The sequence below is a fragment of the Lissotriton vulgaris genome, chromosome 6 (assembly GCF_964263255.1).
Source record: "Lissotriton vulgaris chromosome 6, aLisVul1.2, whole genome shotgun sequence".
Classification (NCBI taxonomy): Eukaryota; Metazoa; Chordata; class Amphibia; order Caudata; family Salamandridae; genus Lissotriton; species Lissotriton vulgaris.
In genome coordinates this window covers 93,308,091-93,320,331 of record NC_141694.1, presented here as the reverse complement: position 1 = coordinate 93,320,331, position 12,241 = coordinate 93,308,091, and the positions used below count along the sequence as shown (strand labels likewise).

At 48.2% G+C, this 12,241-nt stretch overlaps 1 protein-coding gene across 3 annotated transcripts in view; it reads right to left on the bottom strand.

The window, feature by feature from the left end:
- The window catches only part of LOC147706848 (exportin-5-like), a 1,626,836-nt gene that overhangs the window by 277,324 nt on the left and 1,337,271 nt on the right, over window positions 1–12,241 (bottom strand). For all 3 annotated transcript variants that reach the window (XM_086926008.1, XM_086926006.1, XM_086926007.1), the window contains one exon: window positions 98–205. In XM_086926008.1, the coding sequence (XP_086782134.1) occupies window positions 98–205 (108 nt within the window). The remainder of the gene's footprint in view (window positions 1–97; window positions 206–12,241) is intronic.

Here is a 12,241-nt window from a genome sequence, read left to right as displayed (position 1 = left end):
GGTTTGCAGGGCTAATGGAATTCAGCCTTGCCATTTGAGTTGTCTTGTAGTGGTACCATTCTCCATACACATTGCATCACATTAAGGCATCACTTACATGCTGGAGAAGAGGCCAACAGAGATGAGTAGCACTTTTGTAACAGGTTAAGCCGTCCTTCCACACAAGAGAGGTGAAAGCTGTTATTAAGAGAGCAGACCGAATATCCTATTGTGAAAGCAAAATAGCAAAAAAATTAGAGATTAACAGGGTGAAGGATGTTACAAGCAAATACAATCAGCCAACAACTAGACCAAAAGAACAAGTTATTTACCTCCAGTAACACCTTATCCCGTAGAGACTATATAGCCACAGATTCCTTACCTCAGAATATTCTCCAGCCATCAGAAACGATCTGGAAAATCTTGAGCAGTATCTCAGCACGCTGGTAGGTGGAGTCGCTCAGCTCTGCATCAGAGCTGGAAGTGACGTGTCGGTGCCTATATAGGCACCACCCCGGGTTTCTGACATCAGTTTCTTTTTATGACATTTCCACGCCAGATGCACAGAGGCACAACAGAATACTGATAGACCAGTGTGCCGACACTTAGAACCTACAAAGGTCACCTATGCAGAGAAATCTGTTCGCAGAGCTGGGAGGATTAGTAAGGAATTTGCAGCTAGATAGAGTCTCTACCAGATAAGGCATTTCCGAAGGTAAGTAACTTTTTCATTTAATAGAGACTTTTAGCTACAGATTCCTTATCTTGAAACAGATACTCAATAAAAACCTTCCCGCAAGTGGGTCTGCTAACAGATTTAGACCAGAAAGTCCCGGAGGCCAAATGGGCAAAGTGCCCGTCACAACTGACCTGACAGGTGAACATGCACAAACACCTAGGTCACAGCCTGACAGATGTCCAAGACAGGAAATAAGAGGGCAAATAATAATAATACATGTTTTATAGTGCGCCTAACAACTCCTGTGAAGAGTGTCCCATCACTGAGCGGTTGGAAACAAGCTGAGAAGACAAACTGGAGAGGGGGCCTAAAAAAGCCAAGTCTTGAGGTTTTTACAAAACTGAGGCTCTGAAGGCGATTGCCTAAGCCGCAGCGGAAGGGAATTCCAGAGTTTAGAAGCAAGAAAGCAAAACGATCTACAGCCAGCGCAAGCTTTCTTGATTCAGAGCACTTGCAAAGGTAGTACCTCCGAGGACCTAAGGCACAGTCTAGGAGAGTATGGAGTGAGAAGAGAGTGTAGATACGTTGGCCCAGTCTTCCTACGGATCCTTTAACAGTAGCAAAGGGCCTTAAAAGAAAGGTGTTTAACCACCGGGAGCCACTGCAGCAGTGTCTAAAGTGTCCTACTCATATATTCACACTTGGGGAGTTTAAGCAACAGGCAAGCCACCGAATTCTGTGCTCGCTGGAGTCTCTTAATCCTAGCCTGAGAGGCTCCCATGTATAAGACGATACAATAGTCCACCCGAGAGACCACTAAAGCCTGGATCACAGTTTTCTGGGCTGAGAATGGTATGAGATAGATAAAACGTTTGAGAAATCTAATAATGTCAAAACACTTGCCTGCTAAGGCTGTGATTTGACTCTCAAAAGTGAGTTTATCGTCAAACCAAACACCTATGTTTTTTTTATTTATATTTTTTTATTTGGAAAACCTTACATGTAATACTACAGGCAAAATCAGGCACAGGCCGAAAATCCGTTGGCCGACAACACAAACAGATTCAAAGCCTCGCGCAGCGAGAGACAACAGTACAGTAATCTTCGGTCCGGCATAGCCCGTTAAATCAGGATTTATAGATAAACTTGTCCACAGTAATTCAGGATATGAGAGGATTCCAATTTATGATAAGGGTAGAAGGATCTAATGGCTTACGATACTGCGAAATCTTACACTGAGCAAGTCGTAAAACAGGATATTAGCCTTCAATAGAGATTTATAGTTGGGAAGCTAAAAACAGGACATGAAGCAACAATAGCTATGTACTAGAGCTCAGCGTCCTACTCATGGAAGCAATAAACAGTAAAAAAATTACATAAGTACACATTACAGAAGTCTTCCCAATGAAACCGAAACCCAGTCCCCCATCTAGCGAAGAAGTATATAAGAATTAAGGAAAGAAGATACAAAAAGAAGAAAAAGAAAAATTAGGGCCATAGAAACAAAGAAGAAACAGAAAACACGTCCCATCCCCCAACCCCCCACCCTGCATACCAGCAGAAGGCTACGGCCCACCCCCCCCTATAGGTATGCCTGTCGCCCCAGCAAAGAACCCCTAATATGGGAAAAACGGAAGAAGGCCCTAGCACCGGCCCCATTCACACCCCCCCCCCCATACCAGAAGAGCATGTAAGCCCACCAAGATGGAAAGTGAGCATCAATTTATGTCCATCTCAACCCCCCAAAGTCACAAGCACGAGCCATGGTCCACTTCATCACCGGAATCACCCATAAAGTACCGTAAACAGTCAGCTCTCAACCCTGGCCAGTCCAAACAGAAGCAGACAAACTCCCCATTCCACGAGCAAGCGAACCCTATGATCCAATAGTCTCAGTAGGGGCACCCAGGCGCTCAGCAAAAGCAGCGGCACAGAGTCAGCATCACTCCTCCAGGTTACACTCTCCGTCGTCGAGAGAACATGGCGCTTTTGTTCGGGAGGTGGATCAACAGGCAGGAAGGTAGAAAAAGCAGCAGACACGCAGCTCCGGCCACAGTGCTCACTGGTTTCACAATCCAACACTGAACACCCCAGGGAGTCCTCGGCGTCAACAGACTGGGAAAAGCCGGGCACCAGATCCACTTTGTACCCATACGCCCCTACAGATCCCGTGTCAGGAGCAATGATCGCCTGTGAGTCATTGATGGCCAAACACCGATGTTTCAGAGCTGAGTGCAAGTCTGTAATGGCCAGAAAGACATCCCTCACTGTAGGCTCCATCCCACCTCCGTCGATACACACAATACTTTCTTTCTCCAGGGACTCTCCGAACAGGATTAAGCACAGTCTCAGCAGGCAGCCGGGATATTAATATCAGCTCGCGGTGTGCGAATGGGCCATGGCGGAGCACACTCGAACCCACACACTCGTGCAATGCCGCCCACAGCTTACCAGCCGCGTCTAGGCGAAGAATCTCCTCCAGACATCCGCCTCAGATGGTGTGTGGTCACCCACCGGCAGCCCCCGGAGAAGGTCCGGTCCGGGCTGTTCATTCCGCCTTGCTCCCCGGGACAGCCACATCCAAAGGCGCCAGCAAAAATATGTGCCACAAGGCTCAGGGGTCCAGCGCCGTGTCTAGCCTGTTTACCCACGACAATGCAGCGAGCTGTGAATCTCGGCTCGGGTCACCGGCCCGTCATGGCCGATGTTGATCGCTTCCCCGTCGGCTGCAGCGCCACTCGAGGTCCCGGCTTGTCCACAATAGAGGCCGGAACCTTTACGACGACGTTTCTCGGCCGTCCGGGGCGGTCGTCATTCCGGAGTTGCACGGCCGGGCACCGCATCCGCTTATCTACACGGGGCCACGGCTGAGATGTAGGATCATTGCCAGGATGGTGCGGGAGGCGAGGGCGAGCGTCTATGCGGCCATGTTGGTCGCCGTCTTGGCTCCTCCCCCCCTTGCTTGACAACACCTATGTTTTTAATCTTGGGTTTAGGCTGAGGAAAGGGACCCAGGGATACTGGACACCAGGCTGAGGACCAGATCGAGGGCTGCTCGTCAAGGATAAGGACCATCATCTTACCTGTGTTTAACTTCAGGCAGTTAAGATCAATCCAGTGGGTTACCTCAGACAAGCGGGACCTCAAAGCCACGGAAGCAGCAGCAGAGTTATGGGACAAGGTGACGACCAACTGAGTGTCGTCGGCGCAGGATATTATTTCAAAGCCATGTGGCACAATAATGTCTGACAGGGGCATAAGTACAAATTAAAAAGGGTAGGGCTCAGTGATGAGCCCTGTAGAACTCCCGAGGCACAGGAACCACCTTGGAACAGAAAGGCTTCTAGAGGACCAGGAAAGTTTGGTTTTCCACGAAAGATGCCAACCACTTGGGGGCTTTAAGGCCGACATCGTAACTCCATAACCATTTCACAAGACGGCCATGGGAGACTGTGTCATAAGCTGCACTTAGCAGCAGTGTCCCCCTTACTCAATAGCCACACTAGGAGAAGAGACTAATCCAGTGTCTGGGGAGGTGTCCAGACCCCTAGCATACATTAATTCTGCCTATCAATTGTCTTTGGGATCTTCCAAAGGTTATGGCATATATGAGGATCATCAGACCCTCCCCAGTTATACTCTACACAAGGCCTGTGCCAGAGTCTATGTCAGGCACACCGATCCGCGTCAGTATTGGAGTCGGGTATGATGATAGGCCATTGCTGCTGTGGGGCAACGGCAATGCGAGGTATGAAGTCAATGGAATGGGCTCAATCGAAGTTTGCAGTCTTGATTAGTGCAGAGGGTGGACCGGACGGTGGAAATCTAGTTAGGGCGGTCTGCACAAATATTAGGTGAATGGCTTCATAAAATTCCCTTAGCTGGGCTGGGGTTGCACAGTCTCTGGGAATTTTGGGGAGACGCGGAATGGACCCAGATACAGGCTCCTTGGCTGATGCATGGGAGTGGGGCCTGGAGTGGTGAAGTCAATTCACGTGCCCGTCTGATGACAAGTCAAAAAGCACTTCAACTTCATACATTTTTTCATTTTCTTCTGCAACTTACCAGACAAAAACTTTGAGCGCGATGACTTGCACTGGGAACAGCTCCACGAATGGGCACTTTCACATGACCGGGACTTGCTTCAAGGATCGATTCCGAACCGCCTTGGAATTGTTGAGGCGACAGTCTTCACAGGCTGTGGAGTTATGGCCCAGCTACAGGCACCGGAGCCAAACCAGTTAGGGGGTCTGTCAGACATTTGTCTGTGACAGGACCCACAGGGCTTGAACTGCACAGGATTTTTAGGGCACATCCCTAGCACACTGGGAGACAAAGCTCAAAAGAATTTGTCAACTCATCCAAAAATTGGCAGAAGTAGCTCTCTCTGTATCTGCACTGATGGCGCGGAAAAAAAAGAACTAATGTCAGTGTGCTGGGGTGGCACCCAGACAGGGCACCATGCATAGTCACTTCCGGAGCACATGACGCAGAGGTGGAGCCAAATGACACCATTCGTAGGGGCGCTAAGGTATTGCTCAAGATTTTCCAGATCCAGTCTGACGCTTAAGAAATATTCTAAGGTATGAAATCTGTGGCTTGAAGTCTATCAGGTGTAAACATATTTATCAAGTTTTCTTCAAGGCTATCTGCAAAACTATCAATGACTAATATGACACAATAATCCGGTACACGCTACAGTTTTCTTGCATTGGTATCTTAACATAGATTCATATGTGTCTGATTATTTCCATGATGTCAAGTTGTATGTACTTGAGGTCATATTTTAATTACACTTTAATATACATAAATTACATTATAAAACAGTACAAAACAACCTCACTTAAGTAGTACTATCGACCAATTAGAAACACCCAAACTTCCACCGAGTTAAGATTGCATTAAACTTTATTCCTCCCAGAAGACCCCATACTCCACATTTCCGTAGGAACAGAGTGAAAGACTATAGGTAACAAGAGCCTCTGAATTGGGAGGGAGAGAAGCTGGCAGTTGAATTATATGAATTCTGGAGAACAGAAGTTGGAGTTAAGAACACGTTTACTCTCCAGCATTGCATCAATTATACCTGCACATTTCAATAAGAGCAACAAGTAATATCCATGTCAGAATCCATATGGATAAGACCAAATGTATACAATGAAATCATGAAACTGACTCCAAGACAGGAAGAACAGGCTCACCTAAATGAAAGAAGGGATGCAAGATTGCTTGGTCACACTGATTCTCATGAAGAGTCTGTACCCAAGCAGTAAAGTCCTATCAATGCATGGCGACAATTTCAGATTGCCCCTCTACAAAAGCCCGACAGAAGAACACAACTGTAGAATGCTGCTGCGATTGTCTCACACCTTAAGGAATAGTCAACACTGTAAAAAACCGGTAATGACTAGCCTTAGAATTAAAGACTACAATAGCTGCTCCAATACACCGAGCTATACCTTGTCTTCAGAATTGGCAGCCTCTCTACAGGTGGAAACAAAGAGCTAGTGGGACTGCTGAAAGATTTTTGGCAATAACTACAGAATGGTACGCATTCACAGACATCTAGGGAGTGTAGCGACATTTCGATACCCATGAAAGGGTCGTGGAAGATCGCTTTGAGTGTAATTGGTTTATTCTGATGAAGGTTTGTATGCACACTGATCCATACTAAGACTGGTTCATACAACTAGATTATCTGAGCAAAAACACAAGGATGCAGCTTTAATCTGTGAAAGCCTGATCACTAACCATTCCAGCAGAGGAAATGGACAAAACTAGAACAATCTTTCATGACCCAAATTTGATGCCTGCCCCATGTGTATGTGCTAGAAGAACTCCTTCGTAAGCTGACCAGGACAACTTAAAGCACCTCTCAAAGAACAGAACCCACACAGGCGGGAACATCCTGAGAAGCCCTATAAAGAACTACTGAAAGATTCATGTTGATAAAAAGATCTGATTCAGAAGATAGTCTAAAAAAACAAAAACATTTGAAACAGCAGGCAAGTGAGTCCTGCTGGAAGCATGCATGACCAGGGGTGTGGTTTACTCGGTGCAAACTCTTAGCAAGGCACTGGACAATGAAACATTTACAATTGGCTTGGTAAGACTTCACAGTACATGGCACATTGGCTTAAGCTGTCTCTGCAATCTGGGGGGCTGTTTAGTAGAGCAAATCCCAAGTGTTCAGAAGCCATGCGGACGAGTCACGATGACGAATCTGACCATTCTCCTCAGACAGAAGGTTGCAGCACTTGCCCAGAAGAATGTGGGGCGCTTCTGACACATGAAGTAGATGGGTGGACTGATATCGGCGAGCCAAAGGTGGGCTCTTTTTTGGCTTTGTAGACAACCCTTCTCTGAACCACAGGCAGCAGTGACAGGTGTAAGCAAAGGTCTTGAGTCATGACAAACTGCACTGTTCCTCAACCCTGCATGCCACTGCTTGCGGGGGAAGTACCAGTATTTCGTATTTGATAGTGTCATGAAAAGGTCCAACAAAGGGCAACCACACATCCAAAAGACAATGTTCACATGATCCAGATGTAACTTTTTTCCTGAGAGGTACTTGCTGTCCTGCTGAGGGATTCCACCTAGATACTGATGAACCACGGGATGTGGCTTCTTTCTTCTGTATTGTTTTTCAAGTAAAACATGGAGGTCATTTTGTATGATGTCACCAGGAAGCTCCAGACCGCTCTATGCTTCAGGACATTGATGTAAAGCTTTTTTCTGGGACTGATCAGTGGACCTTATTTCATGTTTTGTAGGTAGGACTTGTAAGGAGATGCTCTTTTTGTATAGGCACTCCCAAGTTTTTGACTTCTGCTGCTGGTATATTAACTCAGAGTGCACTGAGGCCAGCTGACTTGCCTGTAAGTCTCTAGTAAATGGTACCCAGGGTACCAAAGCCATGTAAGTTAGAGGGTCATCCAAGGGCCTGCAGCACTAGTTGTTCCACTCGGTGTGTAGCTTGAGTAAAATGAGACTCCCAGCCGGCCACTGCAAACTGGAAAAGCAGTTTGAACAGCTGTGCTCAACTTGGCCATATACAGTAATGGCAAAGCCAGATTTCTCCCAGATATATGTGTAAGTCACCCCTATGGCAAGCCTGTCAAGTCTTAAGGCTGGGAGCAACATATCTCCAGAAAACCTCATCAGCCAAGTTTTGATGGATTCATCATCACTGTTGGCTCTGGGTGGAGTAAGAAGAAGAGTTAGCCAAAGGCCCAATCATGGTCTAGCAGTCACTATTGCAGATCTTTTGCAGTCTCCCCTGAAACCTGAAAGAATCCAATATATTCCCCTGGTGCTGTGCCCACTGACACTGCAGGTCCTGCTGCAGAGCCTACATGTGCCATGTGGTGTGACTGACTAGAAGGATGAATGAGGCTTATAGCCCCAGCAACCTCAATGCCAACCTCACTGAGATCCAGATGTCAGAGGCTGAAACATCGGGATCACAGCACAACTTTATTGGCCTTTCTCTTTGGGGAGGGGTAAGCACAAAACTACACTGTATCCAGGATGGCTTTGATGAACTGGAGCATCTACATAGGAGTCAGGTGTGACTTTAGTACATTGATAGTAAACCCCAAAAATGTTAGAAGGTTTGTTATTGTCTGGGGATGGTCCATGACTGCCTAAGGAAAGTCAGCTTTCAACAGCCAGTCTTAGATATAGGGGAAGACCAACATACCCAACTTCTGAAGGTGAACTGCGATCACCGCCAGTTACTTTCTGGAACACACAGGAGGTTTTAGTTAGGCCAAAAGGGAGCACCGAAAACTGAAAATGCTCCTGGACCACTGTGAATCGCAGATAGCTCCTATGGGTAGTGAAAATAAAAATATGCATCCTGTGAGTCAGATGCTACTGTAACAAGATGGGTTCCGCCCTTTTAAATTGCCTGGATTTTTTACTTTTAGGTCACCTGGTTTTGGACTTTTTTTTACTGTGGGTGAGCCTCCCAATTGATGTCTCACCCACAGTAAATGGACAGCGCATGTTTACCGCCAGTGTCCGCCTTTTAAGATAACGCAGCGAGGGTAAGGGACACTTGGCTGGATACACATGAGCACGTGAGGGCTGCGCACAGGTAGGCTGTTACAGAGGGGACTCTGCAGGGTTAGATGTTGACCAGCTGTAGGCCTTTTAATGTAAGTGGACACTCATAGGGAAAGTCAGTGTGGTTTACTTTTTTCTGCAGTGGCACTATTATATACATGGGGGAAATATGTCTTAGAGTACAGTTTCTGCAAAACTATCAATGACTATATCTGCAAAACTATCAATCTGCAAAACTGTCAATGACTAACATGATTCAAGACATGATTCAAGAATCTGGTACACACTACAGTTTTCTTGCGTTGGCATCTTAACATAGATTCATATATGTCTGATTAATTCCAGTTTGTCAAGTTGGGTGTACTTGTGGTAATACTTTAATACCTCTTTAATATACATAAATTACATTATAAAACAGTAAAAAACAACCTCAGTTAGTAATAGTAGTACTATTGCCTCAAGGATGCTGTAGATGCGATGTGGTCGATGGGAGGGGTTTCCTGCGGCACTAATCAGTACTCGAAGGGGTGAAGTGGTCCAGGTCACAGGGTCGATGTCCCTCGACGTGCTCTCTGTGCTGGAAGTTACCTGGTACCGCAGTCACAGCTAAATCCTTCTCTGGGCGATAACTCGTCTTCTGGACAACCAAGCTGCACTTGGACAGCTGTTCCAAGCTCAGCAACCTTGGGTGTGACTTTGAGCGCTTGGGTCCTGGTCCCTGGGGCTGCATGGTGTCAGTTTGAAGATTTTGCGCTACCAACTTGCCCCAGCAGGCTTCTCAGCTGTTTCCCTCTTCGGTGAACAAGAGGTCAGCTGAACATTCAAACCTCTTGGCTTTGGCTGGGCTCTGGTGACAATTTCTATTCTAGTAGGACACAGCAGGGACAGTCTCTCTCCTTTGCTAGCCACCAGGTTCAGTAGGTACAGTCAACACTGGTGCAGCCTCTCTTTGCCACTTCCATGGTGCATTAAGTTAGTCCTTCTTCCAGGCGAGATTAGAGTTTAGATTGTCAGGGGTCAGGAAATGCCCTTGGGCAGGATGCATTGGTGGCCAATAGGCCCCTAGGTTCCTTCCCCACTGATGACCACATCCTGCGTAGTGTGGCATCTGGGCATCACAGGATGCACTATAAAGCCCACTTTCAACATGGCAAGACCCCTTTCTTGGTGTGTAGAGCTTCCTAGCATAACCCAGAGGTGTGGTTACCAAGAGGGCTGCATGCACCTGGAAAACCGGTTAGCCAACTGGCTTCCCTTCCCTGTCCCTGGAGCCAGTCTGTCTGCCTAAACAATAGAGCGGAACCTTTCCCAAGTGTTACGCACTTGCCTTTCAAAGGCGGTATCACCTTTGAAGATCAGCTTTTGGGCTAGCAGCACCTGTGTAGCTTCCTAAAGGAGTGAAGGAAACACTTCAATCCGAAGCAAGACTCTATTGTCTCCTGTCCTGGGAGTCGTTAACACATCTCCTCAGGAGAGTGGAAAGCTGTCTGCAGGACAGACCCCGTGTACAACAGTAACTTAGGCAACTTAAAGTGGCAACTTCTATAGTTGCACTTTCCCCATCAGTAACATTAAATTCAATGTAAACATTAACTTATACTTAATGCACTGATTATTTTGATACCTAACAGTACCAACTTCAGTGTGAGAAAATGCCATCTTTCTTGTATGGTATGCCCCCACTTTTTGCTGAATTGCTGGTGTGCTTTGACTAAGTGTGCCCTGGGCTCCTGCCAATCAGGTGCCCAGGGCCTGCCTTCCTTCCCTAAAACTGTATTGAAGCTAAAACCCAATGGGCATCTCTGGCCACGTCAGCCCCTGGTAAATGGTACCCTAGGTACCCAGGGCATTGTGACCAGATAAGACCCCTAAGGGCTGCAGCACTTATTGTGCCACCCTTAGGGGCCCTGCACCCACACACTGCCTTTGCAGGCTGAGTGACCTGGTGCAGAACTAAACAAAGAGTCGACTTGGCACACATTCCTGTGTCCATGCCCACAAACCCACTGGCCTGGCATACATCAGCCACCCCTCTAGCTGGGTGCCCTATGCCAGTGGTGTGGGCACAGGTGCATGAGCCCTGTGCCCCTACAGTACCCAGGGCCATCCCTGGGCACTGTAAGTGCAGTGATGTCATTAGGAGTATATGGTGCTGGGAGGTTGTCATTACGAACTCCACAGCACCATAATGGCTACACTGAAGACTGACAAGTTTGATATCAAACTTCTCAGCACATTTAACCCACACTGATGCCAGTGTGGAATTTAATGTAAAATGAACTACAGAGGGCATCTTAGAGATGCCCCCTGAAACCTAACCTACAATCCATGTCTTGTCTGAGTGGCTGCCTAGGCTACCACACAGCAGACATGTTGCTGGACCCCTGGGTGAAGAGCCCCCGCTCTCCGGGGTCTGCAACAATGCACATCCTGGGCGAGGGGCTAGGCCTCCTCCCCCAGGATCGGCAGGGGGAGGCTTCAAAGGCATACCACCTTTGTGAGCTTCTCCAGACCACTTGCTGTACTCAGCAACTGGCCCCCACCGGTTCTGACCCCCACTCTGGCAGGAAGACTGGCAGGAAACCCTACGTGAGGAAAGTGGGTGTGCCAGCCTGTGCCAACTTCACCCCTTAGGTGGGAGAGGCGAGGTGAAGCACAACTCCGGGCTCCGGCCATCTTGAGGATGGGGAGCCCTGCCCAATCGAAGATAGGCTACTGCCCTCCCTCCCACAGGAGAGAAGCAGGATAGGGGGTGTACTCACCCTAGGACAGGGCAGGGACCTATTGGTCCCTGCCCTTCCCCTACCTGTAACACCCCTAGACTTAGTATTTAGGGGCACCCTGAACCTTCCTTCACCGGATCCCGATTTCGACACAAGAAAGAAGACCAAGATGAAAAAGACCTGCCGTGCAGCTGCTAACAAGGGTACAACACCAACTGACTTGGCCCCAGCCCTACAGGCCTGGTGATCCTTGAACCTGCTCCTGCTAAATCCCGGTGTATTCTGCGGACAGCAACCTCGAGAATCCCGGAGGACCTGCCTGGCTTGACCCTCTTTGAGACTGGGACTCCCACGAGCAGTGGCTCTGCTCAAAGAGCAATACCCCCGGTGCCAGCCAGGAACCGCAAATCCAGCCCACTCAGCATCCGTGGAGCCCGGCCTGTGCCCGAGTGGACACAGACCCTGAGGACATTCCCCCGGTGATTCTGACCTGGAATCCAGTGCCCAAGGACCCTCCTCGACGACCCAGATGACGCCTGCAGACTCAGAATCAGGGATCCCTCCAACCGCAACCAGCAAAAGGTAAGATTTCCTGACGTCCAAAGACACCCCTGTACCTGGCGCCCCCCGGCCTCCTGTGCCCAACTCCGGGGTGCCTACCTACCCTCCAAGTTCCCAACTTACCCCTCGAAGTGTTGGTCGCTCCAGAAGATCCTCCGTCCCGAGCCTGCAGCCTTTTTCCCGTTTCTAGATCTCCATTGAATAACATTGAGCGCCCGGCGGCTCAAAA